The 21473-nt window shown below is 41.5% G+C and overlaps 2 protein-coding genes across 8 annotated transcripts; both read left to right on the top strand.

The window, feature by feature from the left end:
* The first annotated feature begins 1230 nt into the window (after positions 1–1230).
* map3k2 (mitogen-activated protein kinase kinase kinase 2) lies at positions 1231–13039 on the top strand. 7 transcript variants are annotated; one of them, XR_008532322.1, is made up of 18 exons: positions 1231–1481; positions 4405–4477; positions 5028–5146; positions 5466–5506; positions 5591–5690; positions 5830–5943; positions 6103–6199; positions 6366–6496; positions 6612–6691; positions 6898–6962; positions 7225–7317; positions 7418–7648; positions 7735–7883; positions 7981–8112; positions 8214–8343; positions 8423–8600; positions 8999–10088; positions 10205–13039. XR_008532322.1 is itself a non-coding variant. In XM_054623478.1 (16 exons), exons 1-16 carry the CDS (start codon positions 4423–4425, stop codon positions 9216–9218), a joined length of 1935 nt encoding a protein of 644 aa, XP_054479453.1. In that variant the 5' UTR covers positions 3977–4422; the 3' UTR covers positions 9219–13039. The 7 variants fall into 7 exon arrangements, 1 of the variants encoding a protein (XP_054479453.1); XR_008532326.1 differs by having other exon boundaries at positions 8999–10375; positions 10605–13039; XR_008532327.1 differs by having other exon boundaries at positions 8999–10375; positions 10602–13039.
* A 2170-nt stretch (positions 13040–15209) lies between these two features.
* LOC129111512 (sterol 26-hydroxylase, mitochondrial) lies at positions 15210–21125 on the top strand. Its single transcript, XM_054623482.1, has 9 exons — positions 15210–15514; positions 16369–16559; positions 16641–16840; positions 16920–17117; positions 17218–17381; positions 19009–19175; positions 19263–19344; positions 19425–19661; positions 20006–21125. The coding sequence occupies exons 1-9, from the start codon at positions 15272–15274 to the stop codon at positions 20156–20158; spliced, it is 1635 nt and encodes a 544-aa protein (XP_054479457.1). The 5' UTR covers positions 15210–15271; the 3' UTR covers positions 20159–21125.
* Positions 21126–21473: the final 348 nt, after the last annotated feature.

The raw sequence follows: 21473 nt of genomic DNA, 5'->3' as shown, positions 1-21473 counted from the left end.
GATTTGACCACATTGGTAATTATTCACAGATTCTTGACTAATGGCTTGTACAAATTTAAAGTAAATATAGTATAATATTGGAAACTATACATTGCCATTTTTTAATCATCCTAATAACAAATAAACAATGGTCATTTATAATTTAATTTATATCTCCTTTAGCTCATATTTAGCTTTTTCATCTTTTATTTCTATAGCTCCATAATAATATTATTATTATTATTAATCTCTCTTTGTAACTTTTTTTTTGTCTTTTTGCTAGGTAGATGTTCCTTTATTCCTTTATTGAACTTGTGTGTTGCAGCAGCTCAAAGATAAAGATAAAGATAAAGATAAAGAAGATTTATTGTCATTGCAGTGATACAACGAAATTCCGTTTGGTAGCCCTCAGCCAGCCAGCAGCAGCAGCAAACAACAAACACAATAACAACAATATACAAGATAAAAATACACAAATGGAATGAAAACTTTACTATGTACAGGTGAGTATTTAAATTTTTTAATTTGTGCAAACAGTGCAGTGTAAACATTTGTTTTGGACAGAGTAAAGAAATGAAGATAATAAATAAAAGATATTAAACAATAAAATTAAAATAAAATAGAACTATAAAACAGCAGGTAGATTATCTTAAAAAATCTGTGTATATATACATATATAGTTTGGAATATTAATCTACAATGTCGAAAAAAATAAAAAATAATGAAAAACCATTGAATGAGAAGGTGCGTCCAAACATTTGACTGGTACTGTAGATAAAATATAATATATATATAATATATATATATATATATATATATATATATATATATATATATATATATATATACATATATATATACATATATATATATATATATATATATATATATATATATATATATATATATATATATATATATATATATATATATATATATATATATATATATATATATATATATATATAAATATAAAGGTATTTATTTGACATGTTTCAATCCAGGAAACAAAACTCATGTCTGTGACGTCACAGGTTGTGTTTTTGTTAAGACCTGTCAAGTCCAACAAAAAAAAAAGGAAAAAAAAAAAAAAAACCCCACTTCCGGTTAAGTGCTTTCACAATAAAACACGAACCTGTCCACCGCCACGGGGGGGGAAACCTTTATGCGGGCTTTTATTTTGTCAGCCACGTCTCTCTCTCTCCACTTCCGCTAAGCCGGCTCGCTCGTATTAGCTCGCTAGCTTGACGCGAACAACAAGCGGAGAGAGAGAGCTTAGCTTAGCCTAGCTTAGCTTAGCTTAGCTGACAGCCGTGAACCGTAGAAGAAGAAGACACGGAGGTGCTTCGGTGTGCACCTCCTGCTCCTCCTGCTCCTCCTGCTGCTCCTCCTGCAGCAGGACTCGGGTGGAGTTGGCCTTCCCGCGGCGGCTCTGCTGCGGGGCCCGGGGCTCCGCGGCGGCCCCGAGGACGCGGAAGTGACGCCGAGCAGCAGAGAACCAGGTGCGACACGGAGGACACGCTGCGGCGGCTAGCGGTAGCTCTGACGGCTGTTAGCTGCACTGTTAGCTGCACTGTTAGCTTGGTTGTTAGCTGCACTGTTAGCTGCACTGTTAGCTTGGTTGTTAGCTGCACTGTTAGCTTCACTGTTAGCTTGCTTGTTAGCTTGTTAGCTAGCTTGTTAGCTTGGTTGTTAGCTTCCCTGTTAGCTTGCTTGTTAGCTTGTTAGCTAGCTTGTTAGCTTGCTTGTTAGCTTCCCTGTTAGCTTGGTTGTTAGCTTGGTTGTTAGCTTGCTTGTTAGCTTCCCTGTTAGCTTCCCTGTTAGCTTGTTAGCTTGCTTGTTAGCTTGCTTGTTAGCTAGCTTGGGAAGAAAGCTAGCTTGCTTGTTAGCTTCCCTGTTAGCTTGTTAGCTTGCTTGTTAGCTTACTTGTTAGCTTGCTTGTTAGCTTCCCTGTTAGCTTGTTAGCTTGCTTGTTAGCTTGCTTGTTAGCTTCCCTGTTAGTTTGCTTGTTAGCTTCCCTGTTAGCTTGCTTGTTAGCTTCCTTGTTAGCTTGCTTGTTAGCTTCCCTGTTAGCTTCCCTGTTAGCTAGCTTGGGAAGAAAGCTAGCTTCCCTGTTAGCTTCCCTGTTAGCTAGCTTGGGAAGAAAGCTAGCTTCCCTGTTAGCTTGCTTGTTAGCTAGCTTGTTAGCTTGCTTGTTAGCTTCCCTGTTAGCTTGCTTGTTAGCTTGCTTGTTAGCTTGTTAGCTAGCTTGTTAGCTTGCTTGTTAGCTTCCCTGTTAGCTTGCTTGTTAGCTTCCCTGTTAGCTTGTTAGCTTGCTTGTTAGCTTGGTTGTTAGCTTCCCTGTTAGCTTGTTAGCTTGGTTGTTAGCTTCCCTGTTAGCTTGGTTGTTAGCTTCCCTGTTAGCTTGCTTGTTAGCTTGCTTGTTAGCTTGCTTGTTAGCTTCCCTGTTAGCTAGCTTGGGAAGGAAGCTAGCTTCCCTGTTAGCTAGCTTGTTAGCTTGGTTGTTAGCTTCCCTGTTAGCTTGCTTGTTAGCTTCCCTGTTAGCTTCCCTGTTAGCTTGCTTGTTAGCTTGCTTGTTAGCTTGCTTGTTAGCTTCCCTGTTAGCTTGCTTGTTAGCTTCCCTGTTAGCTTGCTTGTTAGCTAGCTTGTTAGCTTGCTAGTTAGCATTAGCCACTTAGCTTCTTTAGCAGCCAGGTGTGCTTTCCCCTCTGTAATCATTCAGTCTGATCAGTTGTTGTTAAATGTTAGCATGTGTGGCTAGCTGGTTTAAAGCTAAAGCTAGTGGTGAGGAGGAGGTGAAGGAGGTGATGGAGGAGGAGGAGGAGGAAGAGGAGGAGGAAGAGGAGGAGGTGTCACAACACAGATCTGATGTCTGTCTGTCTGCAGACTCAAAGCATCACTTTTATTATTGATCACTACACTGCTTTATTAGTTATCAAACTCTCTGTTTACATCTGTAGAGGTGAACTTTTACTCCTTTTACTCCTTTTTACTTTTTCCTTTTACTCCTTTTACTCCTTTTACTCAGAGGTAGTGACTTTGCAGGTTAAGGTTATGCTTACAAAGATGATCCATTCATGAATATATGTGGAGACTCTTCAAGAAGTACGACCCTGAGCACTTATTGTATTCCTATTAGTTTATTGTATACGTATTAGTTTATTGTATTAGTTTATTGTATTCCTATTAGTTTATTGTATACGTATTAGTTTATTGTATTAGTTTATTGTATTCCTATTAGTTTATTGTATACGTATTAGTTTATTGTATACATATTAGTTTATTGTATTCATATTAGTTTATTGTATTCATATTAGTTTATTGTATTAGTTTATTGCACTTATTGTATTCGTATTAGTTTGTTGTATACATATTAGTTTATTGTATACATATTAGTTTATTGTATTCCTATTAGTTTATTGTATACGTATTAGTTTATTGTATACATATTAGTTTATTGTATTAGTTTATTGTATTCCTATTAGTTTATTGTATACGTATTAGTTTATTGTATACATATTAGTTTATTGTATTCATATTAGTTTATTGTATTCATATTAGTTTATTGTATTAGTTTATTGCACTTATTGTATTCGTATTAGTTTGTTGTATACATATTAGTTTATTGTATACATATTAGTTTATTGTATTCATATTAGTTTATTGTATTCATATTAGTTTATTGTATTAGTTTATTGCACTTATTGTATTCGTATTAGTTTGTTGTATTCGTTACTAGTAGTTCTAGTAGTTCTCTTGAATACCTATGTTGAATACACTTATTGTAAGTCGCTTTGGATAAAAGAGTCTGCTTAAATTTGCTGGACCAGCTCCAACATTATGCTGTAATATATATATATATATATATATAATATTCCGACGTGGGCAGTTCTGCACGAGATACTTTTGATACTGTTTTCACTTTCACATTATAATTAAGAGAATCACCTTTCCGCCACTGATGTATATTAAATCATTTATCACAGGATATGGGATTTTATGTTGCAATATATATTAGATTAGATTCAACTTTATTGTCATTGCACAGAGTACAAGTACTAGTACAACGAAATGCAGTTTCAGCATCTAACCAGAAGTGCAAAAGAAGCAGTCAAGGTGCAGTGCAATGTGCAGGATAAATAACAGATAATAATAATACAGTCAGCTGTACAGTTACAGTTTCATGTCCCACTATGATGCAAGTCAAAGTAATGAGCACCAATAAGACAACTTCAATCTAAATGATCTCCTCGAACCTAAACGGTATTGTTTTACAGTTATCGTGATGGTTATGTTAACATCTAACCCAGTCCTGTGTAAGAGTTTCACTGTTTACAGATCAGCTGATCAGTCAGCAGCTTCAGGCTCTAACTTGCAGCTCGATCAGCTGCATGTCAAGATTGATGTTGTCCTTTGCTGTTGCAGGAGAAAGGAATCCCTTTGATGGGAGAATCCTCTTTCCTGGCCTCCTGGGTCAATCGCCGTGCCATTATGATGGGTATGTGTGTGTTTTGAGATAGTCTTCATTTTTGGCAGTCGGCCAGCTTTGTCTTTCGTCAAACCTTTAACCCAAGGAATGTTTCTTCTCCCTGAATAATGTCTCTTTGACATCTTTGCCTCTAACATGTTCTTACTGCTGATGTGGAAAGACAACAAAAGAGGATCTAAAATATTTGTTACGTCATGAAATGTAAAAAAAAAAAAGTACCACAGAAAATATTGCGTAGTCCTGCGAAGGCAACAACATGTGTTATTGTGAAGAGTTTTCATTCTCATGTTGCTCAGTTTACATCAACCATATACATGTAGAAATAAAAGGTGTTAAGTCGATATGCTCCTGTTAACTAAACTGTAATTGTCATTAAGTATGAGATTTATATATATTTATATATATATATATATATATATTTATATATTTGGCCTTTTAAGGTTGAAGTATGGGTTTTGTGTTTAGCAGTCAAGTGTTGTTATGATGAAATGCTTTTTGTTGAGTCACAGAACAAGAGAGTATAATCTGTTTAATAAACTGAAATCCTATTTTCACTCAGATGAGCAGGAGGCGCTGAACTCGATCATGCAGGACTTGGCCGAACTGCACCGCTCTAGCCGTCCTGCCACGTTCCTGTCGGACCTGGGCAAACCCAAAGCCTCCTCGCCCAAGAACCAGGTAACCACTCCGTTAGATGCGTGGCAAGAATAGAGTGCCACTGAGGGAACAAAAGCCTCTTGACTGTTCTGACTTATTAATTTAATAATTTCGTTTTATGGTCATTACGTTATTCTGATTATTCTTTCATGATGATAAGCTGCTGTTACACAAGCAACACTTAAAGGCCTTCCAGGAAAGAGGAGGTTTTTAATGTGAAACTGGCAAAATGTCGCCATTCAATACAAAGTTTGGAAAACAGGGATTCTTCTAAGAAAAATATGAGACAATAAAAATGTTTTCTCATGTCTCAGTGTTCATTCATCTGTTTTTCCAACAGAACGATGTCAGAGTGAAGTTCGAGTTCAAAGGGGAGAAGAGGTGAGGCTTGGACCAGTTTCACTACCTTGATGTTGGCAAAGCTGGCCTGTAGCTCTGACCTCTGACCTTTCTTCTTCTTTGTAGGATCTTACAGTTTCCTCGACCTGTCCAGCTGGACGACCTGAGGGCGAAAGCTAAAGTGGCTTTCGGTCAGACGATGGACCTTCACTACACCAACAATGAGGTATGAAGCTCTAAAAGGCTTTGTGAAGAATTTGGACAGACAAATGATGACTGCAAGGCAGTAATTCTAGTTAGCTACTGATCCTGAATGACATTTAAATAAATGATATACAAACCAAAGTTGTTTTTTGGTCCTGCAGTTGGTGATTCCGCTGACCACTCAGGACGACCTGGACAAGGCCGTGGAGCTGCTGGATCGAAGTGTTCACATGAAGAGCCTGAAGATCCTCCTGGTGCTCCAGATGTCCTCTCAGGTGAGCAGCTCCCACATTCATCTCAGCAGCTTTGTTTTTGTGTATATTACTGTGTAGTAGTACAAAGGAAAAAAAAAACAGCTTTAACAAATCATTGAACATTTGAACTTGATTTTACCCCTGAAGCTGTGTTTTTACACTTTCTCCCTGTTTCTCCAGAACTCTTCCTCCAATATGGACCTGTTGTCGTCCCACGAGGAGCTGGACAACACAGGATTCAGGCTCGCTGACAAGAAGAGCATGCTGGCTTTGATAGGTGATTAAATAGAGATGCACAGACATGAAGCAAACTCAAATAGCGATCCAAAATTTTGATTATTTTGCCCCCAAATAATTACCTGTGACTATTTCACTCAAGTTCATCCATTAGACATTAATAATATTAATAATAAATAGTAATATTTTTCTGCGACCCACCCCAGGCTCCCATTCGACAGACCGCAGCTCCCCTCCTCCAGGGTACATTCCCGACGCGCTCCAGCAGGTAGCGAGGAACGGCTCCTTCACCAGCATCAACAGCGAGGGAGAGTTCATTCCTGAGAGCATGGACCAGGTAGAGTCACCTTTAAGAGCTGTGATCTTACAGATATGGAAAGTAAAATTTGGGCTTTGAGAGTGCACTGAAGAGGATGTGAGTTTGTTTTCCTGAGTTTCTTTCTTTTATTCAGATGCTGGACCCGCTGTCTATGAGCAGTCCAGAAAACTCTGCGTCTGGAAGCTGTCCCTCATTAGACAGCCCACTGGACAGGTCAGGACCTCAACATTTTATTTATACAAGGAAGTCACATACTCGAGTTGATCGTTAGAATACAAGGAGACAAGAAACGTTTAATATTACATAACTGCAGAGCAGATTAGTTCTATTTTCCTACACAATAAAGCTCTTAAATGCAAACCAAGTCTGAAGAAAACTTATACTTATATATTTCCTGCTTTTGTTTTAATGCTGTGCAGCGACTACCCGAAGTCCAGGATGCCGCGAGCACAGAGCTACCCAGACAACCACCAGGACTTTCCAGGTAAATTGTTTGTCTGAAAGATCGAGAAACATTTTAGAAGCTTATGAATACAAAATAGAGTAAAAAATGGACTTCTAGGAAGTCTGAGTCTGGACTGTCTATGAAGAAGAATACAGATAATAAAATACTCCCTCATGCGTTAACCTAAACCTGAAGTCACAAGTCAAATCACTTTGAATTCCATCAGGCAGCTGCTGGATGTGATATCCCATAAATTGTGTTTTTCTGGGATCTTCATCGTCCTCCTCCTCCTCCTCTCTAGAATATGAAATCCCAGTGTTTGAGAAGTCGGGGAAAGGTGGGACGTACCCTCGGCGATACGGCATTCCCTTCGGTCTTCAGGATTACAGTGACGGTGGGTTATTTTTCTTAAAGACACCTGATGCCTGGATAAGTAGACGACTGCGTTTATAACCCTGGTTGTCTTCTCCTCTTCTCCTTCCTCTGCTCTGCAGGGAGGAAAACCTTCCCTCGTGCTCGCCGGACGCAGGTCCACGGCTTCCGCTCTCCGGTGAGCTTCAGCCCGACGGAACAGTCGCCCAGCACCAGCAGCGGCAGCAGTGTCTTCACTCCCGACCTGGAGGAGGCCCCGGGGCCCGCCAGGAGGCCGCGGAGGGGCAGCGACATTGAACCCAACCTGACGGGTCCGACCCTGTCTGTGATGGACATCAGCCCACCCAGCCGCTGTGAGTTACCTTTGATTTTATTTGTCAGAACAAGCAGCTGTTTATTTCCCCCCCGTACTTATCTGGTGTTTTTATGACGTGTTCAGCTCCACGCGCACCAACAAACTGGCGGCTGGGAAAGCTCCTGGGTCAGGGCGCCTTCGGACGGGTTTTTCTCTGTTATGATGCCGATACTGGACGGGAACTGGCGGTCAAACAGGTCCAGTTTGACCCAGAGAGTCCGGAGACCAGCAAGGTGAGAGATGTAGGAATGTTCAGTATCAGACAGAGGGCATGTATGATAAATAAGAAAACAGGAAAGATTCCATTTCTCTTCTTTCCCGGTGGTTTAGGAGGTGAGCGCGTTGGAGTGTGAAATCCAGCTCCTGAAGAACTTGTGTAACGAGCGTATTGTCCAGTACTACGGCTGCCTGAGGGACACCATGGAGCGAACGCTCTCCATCTTCATGGAGTACATGCCCGGAGTGAGTTCCCCTTTACTGTTCACTGTGGCGTTAAATCAGGATTTAATGTAGCAATAAGTCATCACCTGCTTGTTGACATCTCTGTCATGTTGTGGTTTAAGGGCTCCATCAAGGACCAGCTGAAGTCGTACGGAGCGCTGACGGAAAACGTGACGCGCCGCTACACCCGTCAGATCCTGGAGGGGGTTTCCTACCTGCACAGCAACATGATTGTCCACAGAGACATCAAAGGTGAGGGGGGTGTTTCTGATGTTTAGCCGTCTGACACAAACGGGAAGATGCAGCTGAAGGACTCTTTCTCTTCTTTAAGGGGCCAACATCCTGCGTGACTCGGTGGGTAACGTGAAGCTGGGAGACTTCGGGGCCAGTCGGCGGCTGCAGACCATCTGTCTGTCAGGAACTGGCATCATGTCGGTGACCGGCACCCCCTACTGGATGAGTCCAGAAGTGATCAGTGGAGAGGGCTACGGCAGGAAGGCTGACATCTGGTGAGGCCTCACATAAACCCTGGTCTGCTGATGTTACACCTGGACGTTTTCTTAAAACTGTCCTGATCAATTGAGTAGATGTTGGACTTCACATGTGAAATAGTTCCTCCTCCTTTTTTTTTCTGGGAAGTTAATGTTGTTTACAAGTGTTTTTAACATATTAGTGAAATAAAACGCAGTTTGAAATCCTGCGTTTATGGATTCTCTTGTAGAGGACTGGAATCTAAATTCCGAGCGGCCATAGCAGAGACAAAATGTGCACAAGAAATAGTTTTCTCTTAAATGTCAAACATAAACAACCTTGTAATTTAAAGACCACTTTCATGGCTTTTAAAAGCTGGTCTGAGTTCACCCTTCCTCCCCCTGCTCTGGTTTGAACACGTTCTCTTCCCCTTTAGGAGCATCGGCTGCACCGTGGTGGAGATGCTGACGCAGCGACCCCCCTGGGCAGAGTTTGAGGCCATGGCGGCCATCTTTAAGATTGCCACCCAGCCCACCAACCCCGTGCTGCCTGCACACGTGTCGGACCACTGCCGAGAGTTCCTCAAACGGATCTTTGTAGAGACTAAGCAGCGTCCGTCTGCTGATGAGCTACTGAGGCACATCTTTGTACATTAACCCCTGAACCTTTAACCCCGCCCCCCCGCCCGCCTGCAGGAACTGCCAGATACGGCCTTACCTGCCTCTGACTCCGCCCCCTCCGCCTCCATGCTGAAAATATCTGGACCTGGAGGAACTGGCTGAAAGAAGGTGGGGTGTGTCGACAGGTGGGGGGGTGCGTACTGGCTCCTCCCGTCTCTGTTTGTAGGAGACCGCCATAGACGACATGATTTATATTTTATTTTTCTCCGCAAGTTGCACCTTAATTTCTCAACCAAGGAGAGGTGGAGCGCTTTCTCCTGAAGGAAAGCGACTCTTTGAAAAGCCCTCCTCTTTTTTATGTTTGTACGGTTTCTCTCTTCACACCTTTGGGAGTGGGATGGTGTCGTTGTCGTGGACCTACAGCAGGTGATGCCTGGCTCTCGAGTGGCCCTGGACCCCCATCTCGCCGACCCGACCCCGGAATGTAGTCTCCTGCCAAAACCCAGAGGGATGGTGACGACCTGGGCCCGCTGCTATAGACGAACCTGAACCCCAGCTGCAGAGAACACTCTCCGAAAACCGTTTCCAGTCACCTGCCCTCATCCCGCCTCCTCTTCCTCTCCGTCTTCGTCTCCCTGCTTTACTGTCCACCTCCCCTCCTCTTCCTCCTCCATCTTTGATCCTCGCCGTGTGCCTTTTCTGTTTTTTAGCAGTCCTGAGTTCTTCGCCACAAGGTTTCTCACTGTTGTTTTGCCTCCCGGATAAAACTGCCTTTGCACCATTAGCCCAAATCCAGCTGATCTCAGTTCAGCCGTTATGTCCGCTTCTGCCTTTTCTGTAAGGGGACTCCTGGAGTTGAGCCGGCTGCATGCTGATCTCTTCTGCTCCACCTGTCTGCTCTGGCTGGTAACCAAATGTCCATCAGACTCTCTGCTTGGTTTAATAGAGAAATGTGTCTGAATGTACCAGCTGACTGGTACGCTCACAGGGATTGGTTCTCCTGCTTTGGTCTCTCTCTTCAGATGCAGCTTCTCTCCTCTGCTTCGTATTCACTGATCAGGTCGGTGGAGCTCTTGTCATGGCAGATCACATTCTGGATTAGCTGAGAGGAAGTTTACTGCTGAGACATGACGGGACAAACGGGTCCTTTAAGCAGCTCGCGTTCAGAAAATGTACAAATTATCAGCTGACTGGTGAGCAGAATATTTCAACTCCAATCACTGGATGTAAACTGAAGTGTGTGATGAACTAGTCGACTCTCAAAAACATAACCTAAATAGAAAACGGCACTAATTCAACTACAGCTAAAGCTATTAGTAGAAAATGAATCGGCAATGATTTCAAATATATCAGATAACCATTAATGTTTTCAGCTGCTGCAGACTTTCTGTCATTCTGCCATGACTTGATTACTTGAAGCAGAAGAGAGGTGTGTTTGAAGAGTGTCCACCTGCTGCGAGGCGAGAAGCTCACAGCTGATTGGCCGGATGTCTGGCTGCATGACGCTGTGGTTGGTTGTATTTCAAACTAAAGGCTGGAGCGGTCAGCATTTCAACCACAGGTACATTTACAGGTAACGAGCCTCTTCACTTCCTCCACTGCTGCATCGGTACCCGTTTGTTTGTCGTCGCTGTGCCGTAACGGAGACGCTCCCGTTGGGTCACATGACTTGTTTTGTCGCCTCTCATTCACTCCTCAGATTAGACTCGCACTTGAAGTCGTTTACAGATTCTCACAGCGTCGGTACTTTTGTTTTTTTTGCCAAATCAGATGTGAACTCGTCACTTTAGTCGAACCACAAACACTCCGCTCAGCATCGTTGTCTCTCGCTGCTGTTTCCTCGTAGGCCGAGCTTCCATCACGTCTGTCTGTTAATTATGACGTCTGTCTGTTGATTATGACGTCTGTCTGTTGATTATGACGTCTGTCTGTTGATTATGACGTCTGTCTGTTGATTATGACGTCTGTTCGTAGCGTTGGCTCTGTAACTGTGCAGCAGTGAGATGTTTCTACAACCAGTGACTCCTCGGCTTATGTTGACAAATCAGCACCTCCAAAACATTAATAACTATTTAATAATACGATATTCAGTCGGCTGCACGTTTAACAAAAGTAATAATAGGATTTAAACGGATTATCTGAAACCTTTCTTCCTTGTTTTGAGGCTAAATCTGAACTTATTAAAGGTGCAATCAGTCTTTTCTTTACCGGCACAAATGAAATATGTCCGCACAGAAAAAACCGTTCAGACCCCACCTGGTTGTTTAACGGTACGTAGAGATCGAGGTACGTTACGTAACGCCCTTCTTGAGTCTGGCTTTGGTATGTTTTAACACTTGAATTCTATAATAATGTAAAATACATTTCCTAGAAAGAACTAAGTAGTTTGGTGCAATTTAATTTAAGGGTGGAATGAGAGTTCTCAGTTGGTGTAAAACATTCAACAAATATGGAGAATAAAGTCTCCAATAATGATGTATAATAATATTTCAATCACATATAATTCTTATTCTACCCATCATTTTAACCAGGAAACTTTTAAGGAGATTATTAAGAAAATATGTTGTCTTTCATTTCCTAATCAAGTGAATCATGCGTTTGTTGTTGTAGTTCCTCACAGCCGCCACGAGGTGTTAGTGAAGAGAAATATTTTACTGATTGCACCTTTTTCTTAAAACGGGAGGAAAATATTGCTCATCAAACATTAATCGATTGGTGAACTTTTATCACAGCTGGTGATTCTCTCTGAAGGCATTTGTTTAGCTCGTTGGAAACAAACAGGTGGTTTAAACTGAAACAAACTCCTTCAACACTCAATTTATGCATTTTCAAAACCATATATTTCCCAAAAACCCCACAGAAGAGAGAGAGAGCCTCCATTTTGCAAACATTAGTGGTTGTATTGAGTTTGAGGCGGCCTTCAGTAAGCTGTTGTAATGCCGCCAGCACTGGTAACCCTTGATACGCACTACCATTATGCACTATCTTTGATTCACTGATGCTTTTTCACGATTCCTCGTCGGCTGTCACTGTAGTGCAGCTCCGTTCAGCGACCTTTTCTTTGCACATTTTAAAGACTATTTTTTTATTTTTACACAAGTGTTATTGTGAGCGCATGTGTGTGTGTGTGTGTGTGAGAAAGAGAAAACTCAATACAAGAATGTAATGTCTCTTTTTTTTTTTTTTTTTTTTTACCGTCAGATGGCCTCTATCACCTCCGTGGATTAACTCCTCGGTACCAGTATTTGTCACCTGCAAATGCCAAGATACACCTGTAGTTCTCTTTAGTGTCTAAAGCCACTGCTGCCACTCCTGTGTGCGTGTGTGTGCGTGTTTGTATGTGTGTGTGTGTGTGTGTGTGTGTGTCGACGTGCATTTACTGCAATTTGTGCTATTTGGACATTGCGCCCAAAATGCCTTGAGCATTCTGACTGTAGGAGGGGAGAAAATGAAAATAATAATGATTTAAAAAAATAAATAAATAAAAAGAAAATCTTGTACAAATGTATAAAATGAAAATGTACCCTTTTTTAAATAAGAAAAGTCCAATTATATCCCACATGTTTGGTCTCTGTGTATTGTTAAAAAGCCATGTTTATAATTCTAATTGGTTTGTGACCAATACGCCTGTTTATATCAGATCTGTATATCAGTGGTACGCATAATTTTTTAATATATATTTTTTATTTTACTTTTTTTTTAATGGGAGATTTTATGCATGGTTGGGTCTTGAGAGACGCAGCGGTGCCGTTGAATGGTTGCTGTTTTTTGGCAAAATTCTTGAGTATTGCGACAGCTCTGTGTTCATAATTACAACAATTATGACAATGAAAAATAATAAAAAGATATTTATTTCACTTTTGTTCGTGTGGTTTTTTTAGTTTGTTTAAAGCAAAGATTGAATGTGTTATTCATTTTAAATATCCTAAAATCTGACATCGAAATAAGAACCAGAAAGTAAGACTCTCTTCTTTGATTATCGTTTACGCTTACATATTACATCGTATGACCCAGAGAAGATTAACAAAATAATATTTAGCCTATTCTGAATTTTTTGTGAATGTACCAAATTTAGTTTAACTTTACGTTTGGTCGTGTCACTATGTGGCTCAAAACACTTGCATTGTTCATTTAAATGAGTGTTTTAGTAAGATATCTTGTCTGCCGTCGTGTTTGTGGAGTTAATATCTGCTCAAAACATTTTACATGTAAAGTAGTTAGTAAACAAGCAACAGCTTCAACAAAATGATATCCAATCGGTAACTTCATATTCAGAAAATGAGTTTTGTCGCCATCCTGTGGTCATTGTTAGTCACTACATCTGGATTAATATCAAGTTAGCTGCATTGCCTGTAAGGAATACTTCCTTTTACATCCTTCAAAATATAACTAAACATGTTATAACCAGAATAAGTTATAAGTTTATATCAAAGTAACATTAGATTTAGAGTGTGAGTTCTGACGCCCTCTTGTGGCCACAGTCTACAACTACAACAGTGAGACTATCAAGTTAAAGGAATTACATATAAACAATACTTCTGGTTGAATCATTCAAAATAAAAGCTCAATGGATGTAATTACACACTTTAAACTGTCACTGCAGTCTGTAAATGTATATATTACTGATACATACAACAGTGTTCCCGACAATACAATCAGCACTGTGTTCAAACTAAGGTGATACAAATGTAAATGTAAACAATGAATAAATTAAACATAATTATAAATAATTCAATCAATAATAATGATGACTGTTAGGAGAGCTCCCCTGTAAACTTATTGTATGTTTATTATTTGGAGATTCAATACAATAATCCAAATACAGCAGTGACACTCTCTGACCACTAGATGTCAACGTTATGTTTTTAAATCCAAATAACTTAGTTACAAGATTTGGATGAAAAAGAAAAGGTTTACAAAATGCATTGAGTTGTTTGATTAGAATGTACAGAGTTTATGTTTTAAATGCATTCATTATGATATAATTAAATATCTAAAAATGAAGTGTAATATTGTCTTTGTGTTCACGCAGATCCTTTCTTCCAGCTCTGCTCCCAGTAACCACATGACACTGAAAACCAGTGCAATACAAATACACTGTGCAATTATAGCTACAATAGTCTTTCTGTCTGTACATATAACATTTCAGTTATTGTGGATTCTTTACTGTTTTTATTGCTTATTTATAATATTTTTATTGTAATTTATCTTGTTTTTCTTTTATTATGTCTCTTGTGTGCACTTTACCCTCTGCTGCTGTAATCCTGTAAATGTCCCCACTGCGGGACTAATAAAGGATTATTTTATCTTATCTTATCTTCAATATAATAATATATATTAAATATCTAAAACAAGTGTAACATTGTCTTTGTGTTCACCATGCAGAGACACTTTAGGAGTAACCACATGACACTAAAAACCAGTGCAATACAAATACACTGTGCAATTATAGCTGCAATAGTCTTTCTGTCACATTTCAGTTATTGTGGATTCTTTACTGTTTTTATTGCTTATTTATAATATTTTTAATTGTAATTTATCTTGTTTTGTCTTGTGTGCACTTTACCCTATGCTGCTGTAATCCTGTAAATGGGGATTATCTTATCTTATTTTATCTTAAATATAATAATATATATTAAACATCTAAAACAAGTGTAACATTGTCTTTGTGTTCACCATGCAGAGACACTTTAAGAGTAACCACATGACACTAAAAACCTGTACATATAACATTTCAGTTATTGTGGATTCTTTACTGTTTTTATTGCTTATTTATAATATTTCTTATTGTAATTTATCTTGTTTTTCTTTTACTTTGGTTGTGTGCACTTTACCCTCTGCTGCTGTAATCCTGTAAATAATAATAAAGGATTATCTTATCTTAAATATAACAATATATATTAAACATCTAAAACAAGTGTAACATTGTCTTTGTGTTCACCATGCAGAGACACTTTAGGAGTGTGATGAATGAACAAATCAGATCTGTGACTTCCAGAAGCCTCCTACAGGGGGTAGTACACTGAATCCTGCCCGAGTAGAGTCCCACACTGACACACACTGACACTCACAAACACTCACATTCCTCCATGGGCTCCTCGGCTGCTGCTCTGCGGCTCTCTGGGCGTTGTGCTCGGACACTCCGGGAGGGCCAGGCCGCTCCAAGGCTGCAGCTCTGGTCCTCTGGAGAAAGAAGCAGAAAGCTGAACTACCAGGCGACCACTGAGGCTGGGAAGCTGAAGAGCATCGATGACCTGCCTGGTCCCAGTCTGACCACCACTCTGTACTGGTTGTTCCTCAGAGGATACGCAGACAAGAGCCACCTACTGCAGGTACATGTCCCTGAGGTCCATGTCCTTCACTTCACACACAGGAAGCTCCAGCAGCTGCTTGTGTTTCAGAGAGAAAAGGTTTATTTGTGCACCTTCTGCACTTTGGAGTTTATTGTTTTTATTACAGCAGGATGTGAGTGAACTGTGCTTTTATATACACTGTGTATTGAAGTAATAGGAGGTTAGTTTCATTAATATATTAGCCTAGAAGGCCACAATGTTTGTTCAGTATTTAATCCATTTAATCCAGTATGAACTGGTACCAGTTCATACTGCTGGTACCAGTTCATACTGCTGGTTTCTGTACAGGGAGGCTGTTTGTGCAGAAAAGAAGCACCATCCACACAGAGAAGCACAATGTTTGTTCAGTATTTAATCCTTTAATTTGTTGCATTTTTAGTAATGTTTTCCCAGAAACTTCCACAGGAGACTTTGTAGATACAGTGACTGTGCTACAACAAAGCACACAACGTTTAGAAAAATATAAACGTAAAAAATACCAAATTCTTCTGTCAATTAAAAACAAAAAACAACAAAAATGTGATTAAGACATGAAAATAAATCAACTTGTAGTTGCACAGACTGCTCAGAGATTAATAATACTAATAATACTGTCACATATTGTTTTAGCTGAAGCTAATCTGACTATTTCTACTGTTGACTAGTTTAATGTTTATAAATATTTATTTAATAAATATTTTAGTTGAACATTTTAATATGAAAAGTAAAGAAATCAGTGATTGCAGCTCTCATGATGTGATCAAATAGAAAATGGTTCTAAATAGCACCACATTTGTGAAGGTACTTTAAACTGTAACACTTTTATTCTTCCACACTGACGTGGTTTCTTGTAGGATGTGCAGAAGAGCCTCTACGGGCCCATCTGGCGCTCCCAGTTCGGCCCGTTTGACATCGTCAACGTGGCGTCTCCGGAGCTCATCGCTCAGGTGATCCGGCAGGAGGGCCGCTACCCGTCCAGAGCCGAGCTGCCTCACTGGAAGGAGTACCGGGACCTGAGAGGACAGGCCTACGGGCTGCATGTGGAGTGAGTGGAGACGTCGTTCAGTCTGAAAGGAAAGATGTTCCCCTCCAGAGTGAAATCTGAAGAAGCTCTTTCTCTCTCCAGCACGGGACCCGAGTGGTTCCGAATCCGCAGCGCCCTGAACCCCAAGATGCTGAAGCTGCGGGAGGTGACGGCCTACGCTCCCATCATCCACCAGGTGGTCGGAGACCTGCTGCAGCGGGTGGAGCTCCTCAGACGTCACAGCCAGGACCAGGCCACCGTCTCAGATATGACCGCTGAGCTCTACAAGTTCGGCTTTGAAGGTGGGAGGTTTCTGTTTGACAGATAAATACAGAGGTTGAGGTCACGGGGCCGGGTCGTGACTCTTGTGACCTCCTGCAGGTATCTCCTCCATCTTGTTTGAGACCAGGTTGGGCTGCCTGCAGGAGGAGATTCCTCCAGACACGCTGCGCTTCATCGCCGCCGCCAACGCCATGCTGACGCTGTCGGAGACCGTGGTGCTGTTCCCCCGCTGGAGCCGCGGCGTCCTCCCCTTCTGGAGGCGCTTCGTTCAGGCCTGGGACGACCTCTCTGACGTAGGTATGCAGCCAGAGGAGCGACTGAAGGAGAAGTGCATGCGAGGTGGGTTCAAATACAAGTCGGTGAAGAATAAAGAGTTCTCTGTGTCTTCCTCCGGCAGCTCGCTCCCTCATCGACAGGAGGATCGCCGAAATAGAAGCTCAGGTGAGCAGCGGCGAGCCGGCAGAGGGGATGTACCTGACCTACCTGCTGTCCTCTGATAAGCTGAGCAGAGCCGAGGTCTACATCAGCATCACCGAGCTGCTGCTGGGGGGGGTCGACACGGTGAGGAGGGGGCCGCTGGTACCAGTTCATACTGCTGGTACCAGTTCATACCGCTGGTACCAGTTCATACTGCTGGTACCAGTTCATACCGCTGGTACCAGTTCATACTGCTGGTACCAGTTCATACTGCTGGTTTCTGGACAGGGAGGCTGTTTGTGCAGAAAAGAAACACCATCCACACAGAGAAGCAACTCTTTAAGCCTTCAGTCAAGCAGTGTTTCATAATGCATCAGGATTTTACATCACATTACATTACATCACATTACATTACAGTCATTTAGCGACTTACAGGAAGTGTGTTCAACATAGGTATTCAAGAGAACTACTAGTCACCAGAAGTCATCAGTGCATCTCCTTTCTTAAACAAGCATCTTAAAGCATAAACCAGAGCAAAAGTACAGAAACAAACTAATACCAATACAATAAGTGCTAAGCAGAAGGCTCAGGGTCGTACTTCTTAAACTTAATCTTAGCAAAACATGTAGAAACTTCTCAAACTTCTGCAGCAGATTAACCCTGCAGACTGCTCTGTTTTCTGTTAGTACAGTGAGGCAGAAGTACTCAGATACTGGTAGATAGTAAAAGTAGCAATACCATTGTGTGGAAATACTCAGTTACAAGTACAAGTACAAGTCCTGCAACCAGAACTTTACTTAAAGTGCAGACGTAGGATAAAGTCTTCTCTGTCTGAGTGGTAGCAGAGGAAGTCCAGATCAGCAGCTTTGTTCATCACGGAGGAATTTCCTGTTTCTCTCGAAATGGCTCACGGTCAAGAAAGGTGGGCCTGCCAAACTTTAGACCCAGTTTCACTTTTTCTCTTCACCCACTGCATTTCTCCGCCTGCTCATACAAGACCTGAGTATGTTGTGTAATGTTTGGATGGATTTAATGATAACGGAACCCAGATCTGTTTGTTAGGCCCTGAAGACACAAGCTTTGACTTCCTGATTACTTTAAACAAAGAAGTTAAAGCTGAATTCTCTGTTGCTAAAGTGGAGTTTTATCCAGAGGGACTTAAGACCTACAATAACAGAAACCAGTTCTGGTTTTGCAGCTGCACCTCTGAGTCGGCTCAGAGCCCGTCGGTCTGCATTCCCAGGAGAGGTTGAGGCTTGTTGGTGGAGTATGAGCTGAAGGTCATATCTGGAGATCTTTTCTAACATTGTTTGACTAGAAGTCATTTACTTTATCAACATGGAACAACACAAATATCTGGGTCAATGAATGCCACTACAAAGAAACAAGCGCTTGCAAAGTACCTCATAAATGAACCAATGAGTTTTAGTGCTTTATCTAGTTGTTCTTCTGCATTGCCTCTAAAACACGCTGCCAATTCTCACTGGAACTCCTGAAACTGACACAGGGACTCTTTGTACGGCATCCAGACTTCATATCTTTAGGGAGGATGTTTCATCAGGATTTTAGTATTTAAAACAAATGCAAGAAGTGCAAATACGTTAAAGTATTGGAGGACTGTGTGTATATTTGTATCTGTTCTAGCAGCGTTATGTTGGTCGGCCCGCTTCTTTAATCCAGACTGAACTATCTCGACATCTGTTGGATGAGTTGTCATACCTTCTCCAGCCTCTCATCCCTGTAATGGACCCTGACCTCTGCCTCCTCTCAGACCTCCAACACCCTGTCCTGGGCCTTGTACCACCTGGCTCGGGACCGCAGGGCTCAGGACCGACTGTTCGGAGAGGTGAGCTCCGTGTGTCCAGACGGACGGCAGCCGACCACAGAGGACCTGAGCAGGATGCCCTACATGAAGGCCGTCATCAAGGAGACGCTACGGTGAGCAGACGGTCAGAGGTGTGTCTGCACTGAACACCACATTCTGACTCTGATTTGGTCTTTGATTTGTTTGCGTCTCTCCTCCAGCCTTTATCCCGTCGTCCCTGGAAACGGACGCTTTATCTCGGAGGACGAGGTGGTGGTGGGGAACTACTGGTTCCCAAAGAGGGTAGGAGAGCAGATCCAGTACCAGATGCTCCTCTTATATTTAAAGATCATAACAAGAACAAACGTTTCTTTTCTGTCCAGACTCAGTTCCACCTGTGTCACTACTCCGCCTGTCATGATGAAGAACAGTTTGTAGACGCCGAGCTCTTCGTCCCGGAGCGCTGGCTGCGTGCTGAGGATCCGACCTCCGTCTGTGGACGGGTGTCGCCGGGCTTCTACCGGCACCACCCGTACAGCTTCATCCCCTTCGGTGTCGGCGTGCGAGGCTGTGTGGGGAAGAGGGTGGCGGAGATGGAGATGTTCTTCGCTCTGTCCAGGGTGAGTGACGGAGAAACAAGATTCATACTCAGCTCGTTTTCTTAGCTTTCAGCCTACTTATTGGACAATATTTCATATTTTTCTTTTGTTTATCTTCTTTGTCAAACTTTAAGCCAGCCACATATTTGAATTATTTTCAATTGTAATACAGGAAATCTTTAAAATGATTAAAATTAAATTAAATCTGCCCACAAGTTTTATAGATATCCTGCAAAAATCTACACAAACATAACCTCCATAGCAGACGTAATAAACAAATATTCTAGACTGAAGTGAACCTTAAACACCAAACAGAGGTTTCTTTCATAATAAAAAGATATTGATCAGTCTGTGTCGTCTTCCAGCTCATGCAGCACTACGAGGTCCAGCCTGAACCCGGTGCTCCGGTCGTGGAGCCTAAAACCAGAACCCTGCTCATCCCCTCTCGGCCCATAAACCTGCGCTTCCTGCCCCGGCCTGAAGAGAGCGCCGCTGAGGCTCAGCAGCACAGGTGTTAACTATTCCCGTTCACACAGGGTGCAAACTATTCAACGCCGGTCCAACAGAACGTGTCCAACTCCTGGTTCTTTAAATGAAGCGTTGTGTTCAGGAGCAGAGCTGCTCGTGTCTGAACATACTGCCAGTAGCGTCTCTGAATAAATGAGTTATTTAAGGGCAACATTCTGGTGTTTGTCGTCCTGGATGTGAGAGCTTCTGCTTCTTTCCTCTCCATGAATCAAACCTGCCCTTGTTTACTCATCCTGTAGTTTTCTTGTAAGTATATTCAGCACACAAATCACTAATTTCAATGAATAACGTGTGACTCGAGGACAGAGATAACTCATTAATCATTTAATAAAGGGCTATGTACTCGCGCTAAACTAACAAATCAAAGTGTCCTTTATTGTTTAACTTCACAGCTCCTCATGCTCTGACTAAACCTTCTTTGCACAGATTTGTTTATGTTTTATTGCTGATTTGTTTGTTTGTCATCAGTTGATGAGACATTCCTGGTTTAAAGTAAACTGAGGCATTTGTTCTTTACTGTTGAATTTATCCTTTTTTCTCAACATAAACTTAACTTTAAGGAAGTGAAAGGACGAGAGGAATTATGAAATCGGTCCAGATGTTGAAGTACATGTCGTGTCTCGTTTCTGTCTTTATTTCCTAACAAACAGTGTTTAATATGACGGCTAAAGCTCTGAACATTTGGCTTTTTCTGCACACGATTCTTTGCAGGAAACAGTGATGCAACAGCAGCCTTAAAGAGTCTCTGTTTGGGGTGTTTAATGGTAACTTGTATATAAATGTGTAAGATTAGATGACTGGTATAAACCTGAGGATTAATCTCTGTAACATTTTGCAATGATGATGTTGTCATGATTCAAATAAAATTATATTTTTATCCTCAACTAAATAAAGTTGAATCTTAAGGTTTCAGTCTGTAAATCAAACATCATTTAAGGGTCTTTTTCTGAATCGTGATTCCACTGATTGAAGATGTTCACTGACCTTTGACACAAAGCGTTGTGAGAACTGATTCTCTGCTGACCCCTGCTGGCCTCTTTTGGTACATTAAATGTTACTTTATTTATATTTAACTTGTGCATTCCTTCCTTTTAACACATTTGAACACCAGTAAACTGTCCCCAAAATAATAATGAAGTCTCCACCATAGATGATTGATACTGCAGTTAAACACTGGCATGGAGCGTTACTTTAGCACATTCAGAAATCATTTAAAGTCTTTCTCACACACTGACTCTGGAGCTTTTAGGGGCAGTGGGTATTTGGGAAATGTCTTCTTCTTCCCAGATGTTATCAGAGAAGTTT

The sequence above is a fragment of the Anoplopoma fimbria genome, chromosome 22 (genome assembly GCF_027596085.1).
Source record: "Anoplopoma fimbria isolate UVic2021 breed Golden Eagle Sablefish chromosome 22, Afim_UVic_2022, whole genome shotgun sequence".
In the NCBI taxonomy this organism is placed as follows: Eukaryota; Metazoa; Chordata; class Actinopteri; order Perciformes; family Anoplopomatidae; genus Anoplopoma; species Anoplopoma fimbria.
The sequence above is the reverse complement of the archived record's forward strand: the minus strand, read 5'-3'. Positions and strand labels throughout refer to the sequence as shown.

Coding starts and splice junctions, on each gene's coding strand:
- map3k2 (XM_054623478.1), top strand. CDS start 4,423: ATGGGAGAATCCTCTTTCCTGGCCTCCTGGGTCAATCGCCGTGCCATT. Junction 4,478..5,027: donor TCGCCGTGCCATTATGATGG/GTATGTGTGTGT, acceptor ATTTTCACTCAG/ATGAGCAGGAGGCGCTGAAC. Junction 8,113..8,213: donor TCATGGAGTACATGCCCGGA/GTGAGTTCCCCT, acceptor TTGTGGTTTAAG/GGCTCCATCAAGGACCAGCT.
- LOC129111512 (XM_054623482.1), top strand. CDS start 15,272: ATGGGCTCCTCGGCTGCTGCTCTGCGGCTCTCTGGGCGTTGTGCTCGG. Junction 16,560..16,640: donor GCCTACGGGCTGCATGTGGA/GTGAGTGGAGAC, acceptor TTCTCTCTCCAG/CACGGGACCCGAGTGGTTCC. Junction 19,345..19,424: donor ACTACTGGTTCCCAAAGAGG/GTAGGAGAGCAG, acceptor TTTTCTGTCCAG/ACTCAGTTCCACCTGTGTCA.